At 36.4% G+C, this 19,668-nt stretch overlaps 1 protein-coding gene across 3 annotated transcripts in view; it reads right to left on the minus strand.

Annotated features, from left to right (window-relative positions):
• Window positions 1–19,668, minus strand: part of LOC126822730 (disks large-associated protein 5) — a 106,593-nt gene that overhangs the window by 60,145 nt on the left and 26,780 nt on the right. For 2 of the 3 annotated variants that reach the window (XM_050551755.2, XM_050551756.2), the window contains exon 2: window positions 6,055–7,788. In XM_050551755.2, coding sequence (XP_050407712.1) covers window positions 6,055–7,714 — 1,660 coding nt within the window. In that variant the 5' untranslated portion in view covers window positions 7,715–7,788. Of the gene's footprint in view, window positions 1–879; window positions 1,008–6,054; window positions 7,789–19,668 lie in introns of those variants that run through there. The other variant, XM_056101506.1, reaches the window with a different exon arrangement.

The raw sequence follows: 19,668 nt of genomic DNA on the forward strand, positions 1-19,668 counted from the left end.
TGAAGTCTTTGATTAATTTGAATACAAGTCCTAACTTGTTCTATTGACCACCTGATTAGACTTAAACCATGTTGATATGACACAGACATGTACTCATTTGACATTCCAGGAGAGAGAGAAATGGGGTTTAACGTCCACTCGACGCAAACTAGGTCATTTCGGGACTAACATATGGTTCAATTTTATTTCAATAATTCGCTTGCGCCTTGGGGTCTCTAGCAGTGGGAGGAAACCGGAGGACCCGGAGAAAACCCGAGAGATTGGACAGGCGAACCTACTCCTTGTCACGTACAACCAGGGATTTGTATTTACATATTTACATAAAATCGTCTCTACTTTTTGTCTTTTGTTATAAATAATGTATACAATTTATTTTCTTTATTTGTTTCCCATTATATCTTAATACATTTATAATATATTTCTTGTTCCTGTTTCATCCATTTAAAATAAAATAATGTTCATATTTTAAAAATATATATGTACAAGCAAAACAATTAAAAAGAGCCTGTTATTTATATAGAACTTCTCCAAACTCATAATAGTTCATTCCTTCAATTTGACAGCCAATTGTTTTTTCATTATCCTTTTTCCTCCGAAACGATCAATCAATAAACATTCGACATTCCAAAGCTGTTCTGATGGGATTGTTACATATTTTTATATTAAGACAATTAAAAGATTATTTATAGAATATGTAAGCAATTAAAAGAGCTTATATAGAACTTTTCTTCCAAACAAACAATATTTCATTCCTTTAATTTGACGGGCAACTGTTTATTCGTTATCCTCTTTCCTCTCAACGATAAAATCATCGATCAATAACCATTTCATGCATGAATAGAAAAAAGATGATGATATATTATAAGTATTAACACCTACCGTTTTGTTTGAAGAGAAAACTGGCTAAATAAGCAACAAGTCCTGCACCTGCCATTACTGTTACATACTGATATAACTCCAGTCTCGGTAAATAATCCATAATCGGTTAATTTGATAAAACGGCGAAATATTTAGCCTAACAAAGTATGAACGTGTAAGCCGGTAGGTAATATTGATTATAATAAATTATATTTTACTTATCCCAGCCTTGTAACAGCTGAGCGAACATTAATATATATGTATTTTAAAACCTATGTGATAACAATACAAAGAATTTTGGTGTACGTTGTCGAGCTTTATAAGGCCACTGTATTAATTATATACGAGCTCCAGTCATGAGAAACCAAGGTGAAGGAAAACAGTCTTATAAATATAATGATACACTTGAAGAAAATCAAAGCAAACACAAGAAATAAAGATGTCGTTCTTTACGGTGAATTAGATCACTAATTTCAACATCACGCCTCAACCCCACAAAAACCCTGTAATTTGTATCTGCAAATATATTTCTAACGACCAGGCAGAAAAATTATATAGAACAAAAGCATGTATTTATATATTTGATTAGTAAAATAAAGAGTGTTTTCTAATTTTATCAGTGGAATAATGAGTTTCAAATTTGATTAATGAAACAAAGAGTATTTCTAATTTGAAGTAATGGGTGTTTTCTAATTTTATTAGTGAAATAATGAATGTTTTATAATTGTTATAAGTGATATAATTAGTGAAAAAAAAACAGATTTTTGTAATTAGTGAAATATAGCGTGTTTTCTAATTTTATTAATGAAATAAAAAGTTTTTTCTAATTAGTCCACCTCATCTACCCTCATCTTCCAAGACAGTTTGTGTAACTGTGAAGTTAGGTTAGCAATAAATGAACCGTGTCAGGGGAACCCGACCAATGCAGCTACTTTTATATCATTATTCCTACGTCATTATATTTTTTTTTCATAAATCCGTCTAAAATACATTAAAGGTATACATCTTTTAGAATGAGAAACCATGAGAACGTCATGTCACATACAGAGAAGATCTTCAAAGACACTGTAATGACATTTGTCAACATTTTACCTGTTTACATTATTCAATGTTCAAACAATAAAAATGACTCATGAATTTAAATGTTTTTTTTTCGCTTCAAGTATTTTAGGAGTTATTCGACAACACGATCAGTTTCTAGTTTCAATTTAATTAGTCTGATCCATGTACATGTATTCAGATAATTTATTCATTTTGGCCTTACTTAAATCAAGCCTGGGCTAATCCTAATCTTAATCTATTCTGGCATTAAATTAAGGTCAAGATCAAACTGGAAATTAAGGTTAAATAAAGACAGGTTGAAACATCAACTGATTTATTCAATTACTTCCTACAATAAACTCAATTATTCGTACTAAAATCAATCAATTAAAGTCCTATTGTGTCATTGACATTCCTCAATAGAATGTTAAATTTCTCATGGCTTAATGCACGTTAATATATACTACGATTGATTATTTAATTAAAACATTTAATTAAGAAAACAAAATCAAAATACCAATGCTGGATAATCTCCTGACATGAATTAGACAATTTCATGCTACAATCTTCAACTGCTTTAGACAATCAACAGATTTAGAGATAATAATGTTAGTGATATTTGACAAGAGAGTCACGAAGGCTTAATGATTAAGGCACTGGCTCGATCAGCTAGAGGTCTGTGTTGGCTGAGAAAGTTCCTCAGGATTTTCCAGCATGGTTCCCCCCCCCCCCTCCCCCCCCCCTCCCCCCGGGTACAAGTGGTGAAGGCTGGAGGGCCCGGAAAGGACAGGTGTCTAGTCTTTTAGATGGGATGGATAATCAAGGTCTCATGTACACATTGGAGTGCATGTATAAGAACTCTAGACAGTTTGAATTCCAAATAAGAGTAGGTTGTTGTGCCACTGTCTGTGCACTGCATGGTGTATGCTTAAATCCCATATGACATAATTTATAAATATCATTAAAAAAAGCACATTTTGTTCCTGTCAAAATGACAGGTGTGCAGCAGAAGAATTGGGCCTTACAAAGCCTAAATTTGTTTCTGATAATGACTGTGGCAGTGTTATCTTATATCCTGACTTGTTAATCAATTACACTGGATTTCAGAATCACAGAATCTGATTCACGTAGATTATTGTAGGTCTACACAACTTTCGGGTTCTATGAAGATTTCTTCTGGTTATTTTAAGCGTAAAATATTTGCCAAAATATTCGTAATTCCCAGACACAACAACTAAATGATGCCAATATTTATTGAATGAATTTCAATAACTCACTAACATATCAATCTCAATCCTCAATTGTAAAAACATTATCGAATTTAAGAGATCTCCCCAATTACGGTAATTTTAAATCAGGAATCCCCTGGGCCCTAGTAAATAACAATCATTATACATGTAACTGAGAAATTGCAAGATCTGATCATATTTCAAATTAATCAATTCTCCATTATTTCTAAGTTATAGCAACTTAAACGTATAAAAAGTTACACTGGTGCCAGTTAATTTCACACTGCCATCTTTATGTGTCTTAGACAACATAGTATTAATAATTCTGCCAATTCTTCAAATGTTTTTATGTTAATTAGTGACTGAAGGATGAATGTGTGGGTGACTTTGGAGAGAGACCGAGAGATGGAGATTAACATTCACTTGACACAGACTAGGTCATTTTGGGACTAAAACATGGTACAATATTATTACAATAATTTGCTTGCCCATCTTTAATAGTGGGCTGAATCCAGAGAACATGGAGAAAAATCTTAAGGTTGATCAGGCGACCCTACTCCTTGTCAAAACCACATTCCTTGACTCAATGGCAGACTTTGTGACATAATGAGCACAGTTCAATCATTTGTGAGCATCCACCCCTCCAGAATGTACTGGGAGAAATTAACTGCAACTGATTAAAGGGGAATAACTCTATTAGAAATGTAATATTCAGCTACATGCCCATCTAGAACTGACTACATTCTAAAACTATTTCTAAATACATGTAACAGTGAACAAGACAATAATTTCCCTTTTTTCGTATTTCTACTGGAAAACAATAAATAGTTTGGGGAGGGTTTATTCTAGGCTTTCTTAAAGATACATTATGGGAGATAAGATAAAGAGATGGCAGTTCTCGCTATAATAGTTAAAAACTAGATAGTGTAAAGGTAATTTGCTGAAAATTTCAGTCAAATTGATCCATTATGAGCCGAGAAAGAAGCGGGTGAAATTTTTGCATAGTCTCGGTCATCATTACTAAAATCATTAATATAAACAGCATAGTCTCGATTATCCACTTTTTTTAATTTAATTATCAATGGTCGTTAGCGGCATATAGGAATCTAATCCAGCCAACATCGAAGGCTAGCCTTGACATCGAGAGTTTATTATGGTCTGGATAAGTTAATTAATGTCTAATTGATAATTTAGATAACATTTCAGGCCTAAAGAAAGACTTGTAATAAGCAGATTTTGCTCTTGCATAATGCATGTTTAAACTTATGAAATAAACATCGGAATTATATTATTTCTTTACATTTGTTCTAGATTGTTCTGTCCTGTAGGGTCTCAAGTATAAATATATCTCCTACTGACTTGGTCTTAAGGCATTCCCTTTGGCTCACTCGGTAGAGGTGTATAGATTCAGTGTATTAAAGATGTGCTATGTTATTGTTTGTATGTTTAGAGACACCATCTAGATTGTTCTATCCTGTAGGGTCTCAAGTATAAATATATATTTCCTCCTGACTTGACCTTGAGACATTCCCTTTGGCTCACTCAGTAAATATGCATGGTTTCTGTGTATAGCAGAAGTAAATATATGGTGTGTTCAATCTGATTAAAACACAGATCCTATTTCATTTCGTTTTACTTGTCTTTACTACACTAGAATCTGGAAGAGTTGTTATCATTGACGTGTTCTGAATGGTGTGAGGGATTAGCCAATGAAACGGTCTGTTGCGGCAAGATTTAGGCATGTTTTGCACGGAACTGTGGGTAATCCACTAGTAACATCAATGCTGATTGGTTAATCAAATATCTGTCATCAAAGGGTCAAAAGACACTCGTATGACCTCTGGCGCGACCCACTTGTATCGCTACAACCGGTCAGATCTTTATGTAGTGTAGGCCATCGAAAGTAAAAAAAAACAAAACGAAACGAAATATAGATCTGTATTTTAATCAGATTGATGGTGTGTTGTATGATTGTTTGTATATCTTGGGATGCCTAGATAGGCCTAGATATGGGATATCAATATATGTTTATCTCCTTCTCAAATCCTACCAAATTTGAAACGTTATCATTAAAATTACCACAATTATGTCTGTTCTGTTCAGTGACAGTGGGGACTATTTCATCATCTAAAATTCTAATTTACAAGCACACAACTACCATCACTGTAATCAGGAAATTAAACGCTTGAAAATTGGTCGCTACCAAAATCAATCAGTCAGCTTTAAACCGGTGCTGTAGTAACCAAGTAGAGGTACTTACAATAAGGGAGTCTGGATGAAAGTGATGACTGTAGCGAGTCACGTGACTGGTTTACACAGGTGGTTTCCTGTACCCTGGACACTATTACAAATTAGATGAGCTGATTTGGGGTGATTTTAAATGATTTAATATTGAATGAATGTGAAAGTATATCAGTGCTAAACACATAAGATTAAATGATACCCAGGTTACACAAGATTAAATGATACCCAGGTTACAGTAACCTGGTTAATGTGTGATCTATACCCAGGTTACAGTGTGTTACTGGTTAATGTGTGATCTATACGGTGACATGTGTACAATGTGTTCTGGAAACAAAAAACAGAACGTAGAGACGGACAGAACTCATTTCAATATTTATACTATTTTCAACAAGATATAGAAGTGTACTTCTAGCAACGGGAATAACTCTAACTTTTAAATTTCTAATTAGCACGGCACACTATTTGAAAACAAAAAGGGAACGGAAGGACGGACAGACAAGAGTTCATTTCAATAATAAACCTAGCGTTTGTCAACACTGGTCACATGGGACCACCTCCTCTATGTTGTCGCCTATAAATCATGCCCCCTTATCTCTAGCGATCTCTAGCTCAGCTAATGGACAGACAGATCCTATTTCAATAATTCATACAATTTTCAATAAAATATAAAATATTAACATACCGGTAGTCATGTTGACATCCAAGGAACATTCACCAATCGATTCATCACCAGAATTACTACTGCTCATCACAGAAGACTGGAGAACCTTGACTGTACGTGGAGGAAGAACATCCAGTGACCTAGGAGGTTCTACTTTATAATCTGAAGACTGGCCAGATGTGTCGAGGTTCACACCATGATCTTGACTACCATACGACTCATTCATGTATTGAGACATTTCATTGGATGAGGATGTAGTGTCAGGGGACGTTTTTACGGGACCGTATCTGTTGGAGGGAATATCACCATGACGATGATTTTCCTTCATTTTCTGATGAATATCTTTGTCGGAGAGCGTGTTACGTTCGATCGATTTCAAGATTCTGTTAGTGCTAACTGGAAATTGTTGTTTGTTATTTAAAACTTGTGTTTCGGATCCATTGTCTGTTAGGTTGTCATCCTTCTTGGCATCAAGATCCTTATTCTTCGACTTGGATTTCGATCTTCCGATTAATTTCATGAGTGAATGACGGACTTTACTTCGTGACATTCTCTTCTCCTGACCGGAATCGGTACAATAATCTGTATCAAACGACACAGATCCGCAATCACTCGTATTCGACAAACTTTGAGCGCTGCCGTTTCCGGATTTGTGTTTGTCACGGCCCTTCCGTCGATTGAGATGTGGAGAGATTCTGCGGAAAAAATTAGTGAAACTGTTCCCCCGTTTATGTGGCGTAAGATGCCCCGGACTCGGACTATCATCTCCCTTCGACCCAGTTGGTAATGTATTCAAATTGTCTTTCTGACTTTCCGGTGATTTTGTATCGATGCCGCTGTCTTCCGAGGGACCAAAATCATCTGAATATTGATCTTGGACTGCTTTACGATAACTGATTGTACGATCGTGAACATATTCTCGTGATATATTCATTCGATTCTTCGGCGAAGGATCGTCAAGTGTCTTCACTGGATACGTCCAGTTTTCCTTATCGTCACATTTCTCGACCGTGACCCGAACTGGTGATCGGACAGAATTAGATAAATTAGGACGAACGTTATTCAAGTTACTTTCCACGTCAATTTGTTCCTTTACAAGGCTACTGGGACTAGTTTTACCGCTATTCAGGGGAGACCACTCCATAATCTGCTGAGATATTTCTCTCAACTGTGACGAATAATCTTTTTCGTAATCTTCACTTTTGGATAAATTGTTCATGTAATGTGGAGTTGATGAAGAAAATGGATTTGGACTAGATTCGTAATCGGGATTCGATAACCCCGTTAAAATACTGTCAGTTTTACCCGATTGTCTAATAGTCACTTGGTTGTTGTAGGTCACGCGTTTCGGACTCTTTGACCGATTACGTCCACCCTTTTTGTGACTCTTGCTACTTTTAGTACTTAATATAGTCAGGTTGCTATGCGCGCTTAACAAGCTGGTTGCCGGACTTAACGAGCGGCACCGGTCACTACGCTTACCCCGCTCTAGTTTCAATGTCGCAGAGAAACTAGTACGATATGGTTGCGGGTATCGATACAGAATGTCTTCATCTTCTGTAGAAACAGGTCTGACAGGTTGAGGTCCAGGACTTCTACGTCTCGTGACACGATCTCGCAGTACGTGACAATCCTCGCGAGATCCACTGTCTAACACGGATGTTGGTCCTGTCAATGCCATGGTTACTATGATATATCTATATATATATATTTAATCTATATCCACTCTATCTCTTCTCTTCATTCTGAAAACATCTGAAAATAAACAAACCAACACAAAATATTAGTCATTTATACAACTACGGTAAATCTGAAACACAGATTCAACTTTAATAAGTCAGCAATACTTTGCAGAGAGAGAGAGAGAGAGAGAGAGAGAGAGAGAGAGAGGGTTTAACGTCCACTCAACACGAACTAGGTCATTTCGGAGCTAACATATGGTTCAATTTTATTCAACACTTCGCTTGCGCGTAGGGGTCTTTAGCAGTGGGAGGAAACAGGAGGGCCTAGAGAAAACCCACGAGATTGGAAAGGCGACCCTACTCCTTGTCACGTACAACCGGGGAATCGAAACCACGCCAGTTGACTCAATGAGACAATGACAGACCTTATGATAAAGCGTGCATGAGCTAACCATTCAGCCATCCAAACACAAACAATGCTTAGGCCAGTGTCACCTATGGTTTTTTTTCGGGAATCTTTTGATGGGCCTCTTTTAATCGGAATAAATCCACGGGAGATTATCTACCACTGATTTCTAGATTTTGTTTGAGTAAGATTATATTTGCTGAGGTTTTCAGTTCATTATATCTTTATAAATACCGAAGACAATTGAACCATTTTTGGAGCTGATATTACTTTTAGTTCGCTAGAGATTAACAATCCCTCAAAAATGACGATGAAATGGGGTTCAACGCCCTACTGTTCTACTGCGACTGGTCTAATGAAGACGAGTATACGCCATACAGTGTGCCAGGAAAGCAGCACGGGGATCACGTGGCTAAGTGGGTAAGACGCTAGCTCGCTAGCCTGGAGGTCGGGTGTTTGATCCCTGCATTGGCCGAGAAAGTTCATCCAGATTTTCCGGCGTGGTTCTCCCTTGTCAGTGATGCAGGACGGAGGGGCTGACAAGGAAAGCTGTCTAGTCGTTCGGATGGGACGAAAAACCGAGGTCCCGTGTACACATTGGCGTGCACGTAAAAGATCCCTTGGCAGTTGGAATTTGATATAAGAGTAGGCCGTAGTGCCGCTGCCCGGGCAAAATTTCCCTCATAGCACACTGTATGGCGTATGCCCGTCTTCATTAGCCCAGGTTAGGAGCAGAACAGTAGGACGTTAAACCCCATTTCATTTCATTTTTGGAAAGCAGCACTACGGCCTTCTTTTATATCAAATTCCAACTGTCAATGTGTACACGGGACCTCGGTTTTTCATCTCATCTGAACGACTAGACAGCGGTTCTTGTCAGATCCCTTAAATAACAATCAGGGACTTTAACTTCTACTTTACTCCTCTAGTAGATCAGGTTCGTGCCACGATTTTCTGTCATAAAGAAATGTTTATAGTAAATGTACAACATACACCATGTACAATACGAATATTATTCATCTAAATAATTTGATTTTCTACCATAAAACATGTACGATGTACGACATACATGTCGTTAAACAGGTCGACATGTGTACAATATGAATATTATTTAAATAATTTGCCCTGAAACTAAAATCAACTTATGATATGATTGATCTGTATGTTTGTATTACAGGTATACAGGTGTGGTGCAGGTATGTTTATTAATACAGGTATTCGTAGGATACATGATTTTCACCAAACAGATACATCTTTTACACATATGTAAATAAACATCACCTGATAATGTAATTGTCAGTTGGGGGGTTGGATGGCCGAATGGTTAGCGTGTGTTGCCAAACTCATGGTTTTTCTCCGGGTACCACAGTTTCCTCCCACTGCTAGAGACCGACCCCAACGTGAAACCAAATTATTCAAATAAAACTGAACCATGTGTTAGTCTCAAAATGACCTAGTTTGTGTACAGTGGCCCTTAAACTCTCTCTCTCTCTCTCTCTCTCTCTCTCTGTAATTATGGGCACAGACATGGTGTTGGGATGTTTATTATATTCAGGTACAGGTAAGTGAAAGACAAACTAATCAGAAATTTGACCTTAAGTACTGGGTACAACTTATAACATCTGTGGTTTGTATCTAAGTATCCACAGAAAGATGGAATCCATCACCGCTTTTACCCACATCAATCAAACTTTTAATTTGACCAAAATTAATTTGTATTGAGCATTACGATTATATGTTCAAAGAACAATGTATAGTCATTCGAATGAGACAAAAAAGAGGTTCCATGTACACATTGGTGTCCATGTAAAAGATCCCTGAACAATTGGAATTCAATATAAGAGTAGGCTGTAGCACCTCAAAGCCCAGACGGAGCAGGGGCCTGTTTCACACAATTTTAACTAAGATAAAATCCAAATTGTAGTAATTTGATTGGATAATATTAGATTGATTTTAGTACTTAGCCAATCAAAATTGAAGTATCTACTAAAATTGGGATTTGATCTTTAGTTAAGATTTCAAGAAACAGGGCCCTGAACAGTAGGACGTTAACCCCTATTTCATATTGATTATATATTTAGGGTATGTTATAATCAACAACCACTTTATTAAAAAGAGAGAGAGAGAGAGAGAGAGAGAGAGAGAGAGAGAGAGGGGGGGGGTTAACACTAGACACAAACTAGATCATTTCGGCTAACATATGGTTCAATTTTATTTCAATAATTCACTTGTACATATGGGTCTTTAGCAGTGAGAGGAAACTGGAGGACCCAGAGAAAACCCACGAGGTTGGACTGGAGACCCTACTCCTTGTCACGTACAACTGTAATCAATACGAAGACAATATAATATGTATTACATACAGGAAGTTGTGTCTCTCTATGTATATATATTAAGGTTGCAACGATATCAAATTCTGATATCGCCATTAATCATGATAACTGCTTTTGGAATTATCGCGATAAATAAAAGTCTACGATTATCAATTTTATCACGATAATTCTCTTTATCACTTGTTGTAGGCCTATTTGTATAATAGCATCGGTAGGTGTTTTTTGGACGTTCGACATTTTAATCATTAATTACAGTTTAAATTCTATTCTGTAGCAGCCGACGCACTGTGACCGAGTAAAAGACGAGAAATGGAAAAACCACCGACTCGATTGACCAGTCTTGAATATGGTATAACCGCTGTGTTAGTGTATGTTTTTCAACAATAAAAAATATACAAATTTATTAGTTTGTAAATATCTCATTAATTAAAGTTTAGTCGTATGGTTTTAAATATATGTTCTAATTACTTCTAAAATATTAAAAACCACCCAAAGTATGTTTTAAAAAATCATATCGATGAACCTGAGTGCGGATTCATAACTTGAAAAAAGCGGCTGGATGACTAAGTCGAGTTACTTGGTTGCTTTGTTTTGGCGGGTTAAACAACCAGACGTACAGTACTAACTTAACATTGAAATAAACATAATATTTTCAGTCTTGTTAACCGGGGATTCGCCGCACCGTTGCTACGGTACACCGATGTCGCGTGCGGCTTTGTTTACAAAATGTGTTTCGGGAACTTTCTCTCACCGATTTTTATTGTATAATTTTACAAGTAGTAATTAAACTATTATTTCGAATTCGATCCGGCCCCCGCACCGGTGAAAATGAACTTTGGATTTATTGCACCGACCTCCGCCCAAAAAAATCCTAAAATACCGGGGATTGCGATTATTCAACTTTGGCCGATACGATATCACTTGAAAAAAAATAATCGCGATAATGCGGCATCCCCGGGGTATCGCTGCAACCTTAATATATATATATATATATATTATCACGCTAATCATCATGTACATATTTTTTATATTACTTCAGTGATAGCGGATGTTAAATAAAGATATTTCACACCAACAGGAAGACCATGATATATAGACCTGTATACAGGAAGACCATGATATATAGACCTGTAGAAACTCTGACTATACAGGAAGACCATGATATATAGACCTGTAGAAACTCTGACTATAATATAACATATAATATAAACTGGAAGACAATGATATAGACAGGTAAAAACTCCTGCCATGAGGAAGATATATATAAATATTGTTTACCCCCACTACGGCACCAGATGATCAATAACTTGACACCATGCTGTTCATATACATGTTACATGTTATACCAGGAATCAAATATTCATAAAACATCAGCGTTAAACTTAAAGAGACGTTGACAGGTCTGCAAATATTTCATAAAACATCATCGTTCAACTTAAAGAGACGCTGACAGGTCTGCAAATATTCATAAAACATCATCGTTGAACTTAAAGAGACGCTGACATGTCTGCAAATTTCATAAAACATCAGCGTTGAACTTAAAGAGACGCTGACAGGTCTGCAAATAACAGTTTTAGTTATACCTAACATGTCAGCCAGTTTTAGTTACACCTAACAAAATGTCAGCCATTTTTAGCTACACCAAACAACATGTCAGCCATTTTTAGTTACACCTAACAAAATGTCAGCCAGATATGAAATGGGGTTTAAAGTCCTACTATTCTGCCTCGAACTGGGCTAATGAAGACAGGCATACGCCATGCAGAGTGCCATGAGGGAAATTTTGCCTGGTCAGTGACGTTACAGCCAACTCTTATTTCAAATTCTAACAGTCAATGATTCTGTTAAGTGCAAGCCAATGTGTACACAGAACCTCGGTTTTTCATCCCATCTGAAGGACTAGAAACCATCTCGGTCCTGCACTGTTTTTATTGATCTTTTTAACCAAGTTAAATACATGTACATTAGATGTCTAGTTTAATACTGTCTGATAGTTTGTCAACTACATCTAAAATGATTATTTCCAGGCACAATGAAATGTCATTTCAATTCAAGGGGAAAATACTTAGCAAGCTTCTGAAACCCAGTACAATAAATAAATGTCAAAAATAACATTCAAATTACAAGTCACTTTATTTCCATAACACATCACTGAAGATGGAATGGAAATCTTGAAGCCAAACTATCAAATTTAAGACTATATTTGTACACAAATATGTGCCGTGTCAAATTTCATCATTTTCTTTGTCATTTTGTACAAGAAAATCAATGCTTTGACGTAATTTCACAAGAGACGAGTTTTTGTGTCGATATATATAGAATAGTTGAATCAAATTACGGGGGGTTTAGATGCCAAGAATCAAATTCATGTTGGGGTTACTAGAAACAGTGTCGTATTCAAATTACTCTAAAAACAGTTGGGGAAGTGGGGAAGGGTAATATGGGCAAGAGAAGGGCATGAGGGTAATATGGGCATGAGAAAGGCATGATGGTAATATATGGGCATGAGGGTAATATGGGCATGAGGGTAATATGGGTATGAGGGTAATATGGGCATGAGGGTAATAAGGGCATGAGGGTAATATGGACATGAGGGTAATATGGGTATGAGGGTAATATGGGCATGAGGGTAATATGGACATGAGGGTAATATGGGTATGAGGGTAATATGGGCATGGGAGTAATATGGGCAAGAGAAGGACATGAGGGTAATATGGGCATGAAGGTAATATTGGTCACAGCTTATCTGTTGGATAAGAAATAGTCTAAAATCCCTCTAAAATACCTGGGTTAGAAATACTAAGCACAGCCTCCAGCCTCATGGGTTTTCTCCGGGTCCTCCAGTTTCCTCCCACTGCTAATGACCTCCACGCACAAGCGAATTATTGAAATAAAATTGAACCATACATTAGTCCCAAAATGACGTAGTTTGTGTCAAGTGGATGTTAAACCCCATTTCTCTTTGTCTCTCTATATAAGCACAGATCCGGAGTATCATGTTATTTTTAACTTATGGTTTAACACTGTTCATTTCCTAGTTAATTAATTCAGAAGGTATAGCACCACTAAATTCCTTCAAAGAAACTTATTATCATGAAGTCATTTTCAAATTTATTAGTTCAACCATTTGGTTTATATAGCAAACACACCCAGAAACAACCATATCAATAACCTTTAATTGTCTTTTATAAAGTAAAATCATCCCAATTAAAGAATAAAGCTGGGAATGTGAATCCCTTTTATAGTCTCTCAGGTGAAAGTTATATTTGAGGTCTTTGAGGTCAGCAGCTCAATTTGCAATGTCCATTGCTCCACATACCAACAGTGTTAAAGGGACAATAACACTCTGGCTGGCTTGACAGCTCCAGAAAATAAAAAATAGCCTTATTCTAAGTACTAGATGTGTTAGTGTCTTACCTGTTGTGTAAATTATCCATTAAATCCTATTTTACTTGTCCAGAGGGTTCAAAAATATTTTTAAATCCAAGTCACATTTGAAAAGCTTTACGTCAGGCTTTTCAAATCATTTAGTTGAATTTTTCCAATTTTTTAAATTAGGTGTGTTAAGATGAAATTTATATCACATTGGAATATTGTAAAAAAAGTACAATTTGTTGACCAGAATAAAGATTGGGACATATTATTCAGTTACAACAAGAGTGGTATTGAGCCTTTAATATACAGAATATACGTTTCAATAATACAAATACAGTATAATAGTTATTTTGCATATTACACTTCTCCATTCTGCATGAAAGACGATGGCAGAGACTTATTTAGGAGCTGCCACTGGATTTAAACCAATCTACACTATATACCACCTTGTCTTGTCTGTTTTCAATTATAACATCAAAGATACAAAACCAAAACAAACTCAGATTCCTGAAATATCCTCACACAGATATATCCTGTGTTAAAATAATCATATCCCTATTTTTATTCTTGATTCTAGATTCCCGAAAAAATGGTAGAAGTTCTTCTAGAGCTAATAATCGTATTTAACATAATAGTCACACAGCTGCAGAGTTTTTCTTGGAAAACTTTGTTTTTTGTCTGAGCGTTTTCAAAAACAATTACAGGCCACACGGATCTAGATTAGAACACTGATAGATCATATAATTCCTCTAAGCAAGAAAATAAATGCAACTAATCTTGAATAATATCATGAACAAAAAATAATCATGAAAACCATCGAACCATCAAAACATCCTACATGTCCATGTAAATAACTGACACACTTAATGTATTTTTCACAAGTGTGCAAAATCACGAAATGATCTAGAAGAATTGTCTTAGCTTTTTCCTGCAATCCTTTTAAACATCCTAATAAAATTGTACATGGATAATAAAATTCAATCAAGTCAAATCGAAAATAAATCTTTCATTAACCGGCGCAGGCCTCCACAGCACCAGATGGACTGATTTGTTGCTCCAAACAGGCCTGGACCAGCATCGGATGGTTAATGCGTGAAAGTAAGGTCTGTCATTGAGTCAACTGGCGTGGTTTCGATTCCTCGTTTGTACGTGACAAGATGTATGGTCGCCTGACCAACCTCATGGGTTTTCTACAGGTTCTTCAGTTTCCTCCCACTGCTAAAGACCCCTACACACCCGCCAATTATTGAAATATAATTGTCCATATGTTAGTCCCTAAATGACGTAGTTTGTGTCATTGGATGCTATACTCTCTCTCTCTCTCTCTCTCTCTCTCTCTCTCAGAAAACACTTGTTACTTACTGTAAATTCCATTAATATCAAGTGAGGGGTTGTTCATTACACCCTCTCCTACAGAACAGTATTGTAGGTAATAAAGACAGTCTAATGACAGCTTATACGCCCATCTGTTAAATCATCAGTTAATGACATTCCAATCTTATGCATAATAATGCATATTCAATTTAATATGTGACAAACCATTTGAATGAGGTCAAAATGAAATTGATCTAAAGAGTTAATTTACATATGCCCTAAGCGAGCTTGTTCAATAATACCATTCATTTACATTTCTAAATAAAGCCTAAGGCAGTCATTGTTTTTTAAGGCGAGTGATCGCTCTTGAGCGCCTGTCGCTCACCTGAATTTTGACCGAGGGGAGGTTTTTTTCCCTCCCCTTAAAATTGAAAATCGCTCTCCTTTTTTCTCTCCCCATAAAATTGAAAATCGCTCTCCTTTACAAAGTCATTGGGGGTTTATTATAATTTATCAAACCAGGAATGACACCCTAACATGCAGTTATTGATCTTCAGAACCATTTCCCATCACATACATGTAACTAATCACTCTTCTTGATATCAGATCACTCTCCTTAATTTCTAAATCACTCTTCTTATCAAAACTGGGAGAGCTTTTTTAGGGGAGCGATTTTTGCAATTTGTTGATTAAGGGAAGCTTTTTTTGGCTTTCCTCTGAAATACAAAAAACAATGACTGTTAAAGGAGCTAAACTCACTAATATTTTGGACCTAGAAATTGACACAAATGCCCAGAAATGGATCGTAACGCATATAATAATGTAATATGAATATATATAAACTGATTTACATTCAATCGTTTCCATTTTTTACTCTAATTTCAAATCAGTCTGAAGTCTCAATCAAATGAAAATTTCTAGCGTCTGGTTATTCTAGTCTACATAATATTTATTGCGCATACTCTCCCAATATGAATATGCCGTCACCGTTTGACATGACTTGTTGAATGTCTAGCCTCGTTCTTCGAGTCCCTTATTAGAATGGGCCTGAAACGCATTATGGTACATGATTCGTGTACCAATGGTAAAATGTTTATTTTGTCTTAAATATTCCCATCTTTTCCCGGTAAGATTACAACATCAATGTTGATTTAAATTGACAAATAATTTGTGTTTTCAATGTCGAAGATTTTGGATGATATTGAGTTAGAGACTTAGCTACTTTAAGGCTCTGCCAATAAAGTATGATTGACGTGAAAATTGGCATGCTTGTTCCTTGGACAATTGCATTTCGACTTTAATTATTTGTGTATCATCATGTCACCATTCCAAGATGGCGACAATGACATCATGCTCACTTCCTGACCCATATAGTACTATCATTAGTGCTGGCACGATATATAGTTTGATCGAAGTATCACAATTCACCTTCTCACAATTCGTGTATTGAATCGTGAGGCGCTGAATCGATTTATCGTGATTTTTTTTTTATGTTTTCTTTTTTGCTTTAGTAAGAAACCTGTCACTCTTAAATATCCGCGTACACATCAATATCGTGATATGAAACAGTTTTATTTCTTCGACATCAGCCTAAAAATATCAATTATTTATTTATCCTGTTGGTTTTTTGGGTAAATGTTGACCTGGTTATGAATCGTATCATATCACCAGAATCGCAATACGTATCATGACGGCAGTAGCAATACCCAGGTTCTGTTTATCAATATCATATAGATATGATTAATGAACTCTTTTCACCCCCCTTCTTTTAGTTAATTTGATATTGGACAAATTGCGTGTTTAACGATGTTGTTTAAGGCCCTAATATGGTTTTTAATGTTGTAATAAAACATAATAACATTGTAACGAATGTCTGTGAAATTCAAATTTATTAGAAAAATGATGCTGCAAACTTGGCAGATTACCACGCGCACATTGTAACGAACGTCCGCCAAATTCATTTTATTAGAAAATTGATGCTGTGAACTTGGCAGATGACACGCGCACATATCCACCATTGTTTAGAAACTTACTTCAAACAGAATCTTATTAAGTTATTGAGAAGTTGGTTCAGTTCCAACAATTCTACGAATACAATGCTATTCTTCCAATCTCGTGGTATATTGTAGCTCAGTTGGAACATTGATATTAATAAAAACATAGATAACACAAGAATACTATCATACGATATTCCTATCAAACATCACTTCCTATTGACATATGTATCAAACAGAGAGAGAGAGAGAGAGAGAGATAAACTTCCTATAAGAGATACCAAGTAAGAACTGTTTTAGAGTAAACCTTCTGGTTCATCAGATTTAAATGAAACAAAGTTTAACCTTCTACTATTCTGCACCAAGCTAATGAGGATTTGTCCCAACAGCAGCTGCATATACACTTGGCGCGTACTCTCAAAAGTTGTATTTTATGTATGTATACAGGAAATTCTCAGTTTATCATCCCATCCAAACAACTAGACACTATTCCATACCAGGCCCTCCGTGAACGACTGACAAGGGGATACCAGTCCACTCCGTTCTGCACGACTGACAAGGGGACACGACTCAATCCTGCACAACTGACAAGGGGACACCATCCTGCACAACTGACAATAGACACCACTGTCCTGCACGGATAACAAGGGAACACCACTCCATCCTGCACAGCTAACAAGGGACACCATTCCATTCTGCACAACTGACAAGGGGAAACCAGGCTTAAAAATCCTTAGACGTTTTCTCGGTCAAAAACAAGATCGAACCCCGTGGCCATCCTGGTAATGAGCCAGTGCGTTACTCACTCAGCCACTGTGGCTCCCAATATAAGCTTACACTAATTCATAAATATCATTCCATTGTGTTACCAACCATTTTCTGTATGATCAAAATGTCTTGGCAAGAATGTAATCTGTAATGTATAAATAAGCTTACCAATATTACTGCCGAATCTTTTGGGGGTTTTTTCTGCCCTACATGTAGTAGAAATCTGCAGGCTTGTATATCAGGGTTTTAGTTATAGACACTTATGACTGACATTCTTAACTTTTAAAAACACTGATTTAAAAATAAAGATCCGTACCCAGATAAAATAGTTACTGTGCCTACCAGAGTTTGAAATCAGCGAAATTGAGTCCTGGCTGAGACGTGACTATATTACTACGCAGTCCGCTATCAAATCAACCCTGAACGCTGGATATTAACATTGGTTATACTAGCTGTATTAATGAAGTTGACAATAATCAGGTCAACTGTTGTTCTAATATTGATCTCTAGTGATAATTAACCAATATAATATAGATTGATTGATAGTCACACCATGTATCAATAATCATTTCCACAACAATGAAAAGTCAACACAGTACCAGTACAGAATTATTCATGAGTAATCAATTTTTTGTTATTTTGTTGAAAACAAGAGAGAGACAGAGAGATAGAGAGAAAGAAATGGGGTTTAACGTCCACTTGACACAAACCAGGTCATTTCAGGACTAACATATGGTTTAATTTTATTTCAATAATTCGCTTGCTCATTGGGGTCTTTGGCAGTGGAGGGAAACAGAGGACTTGTAGAAAACCCACGAGGTGTTACAGATGACCTTACTCCTTCTCTGGTAAAACCACACCAATTGATTCAATGACAGAGCTTATGATACAACACGCACGCGTTAACCATTTGGACATCCAACTCCTCTCCCCCTTTTGAAAACAATAATATTAATCCATATGAAAGTTGGTTAGCTTCATGTATGTCATGTGACTACTTAAATGAGAAGTGATATCATATCATTCCTTGCACATGTACATGACACCATAAGAGAGGTCAAAATAGTCAAAGCTAATGTGAGCCATGAAGGATCCACAACAGCTATCTATGAAAATCCTTGAGGTCTATAATTTTATCGATCCATGTTTAATATAATATTCAGCCTGTTTTGGATGGTCGTTCATGAGAATTGAGTCATTCAAATGGAACAAAAAAACGAGGTCCTGTGTATGAATTAGCGTGCACGTAAACGATCCCTTGCCACTTGGAATTTGCTATAAGAGTGGACAACAGTGTCGTTGCCGGCACACTGTATGATGTATGCCCGTCTTCATTAGCCCAGTCGGAGCAGAACAGTAGGACGTTAAACCCCATTCCATTTCTTGTGAATTGTGTGCCAAGGGGTTTGGATAGGACAAAAAAAAATAAGCTCTCCCATTTACACATTGATGTGCATGTAAAAAAGAACCCTTACCTCACAAAACAATAGTAAATTACCAGATCTTAGTCTCAAAATAACAAACAAACCTTGCTGACAAAATACCTTTATGAGCATTTATCTGTCAAAACAAGCAAGGTCACTGGTTGACGGAACTGACATTAAATTCCACATTGATTAAACTCCCGAGTCCACGACACATTAAATTCCTCTTGGACAAAAGGGAATTTCCCTCCACCTGGACTGCGGTACATGTATATGAAGGGACACAATGGTCTAGGTGTCATCATCACATGATATACAAACACAGCATATCTTTACATC

The sequence above is a fragment of the Patella vulgata genome, chromosome 5 (assembly GCF_932274485.2).
Source record: "Patella vulgata chromosome 5, xgPatVulg1.2, whole genome shotgun sequence".
NCBI lineage: Eukaryota > Metazoa > Mollusca > Gastropoda > Patellidae > Patella > Patella vulgata.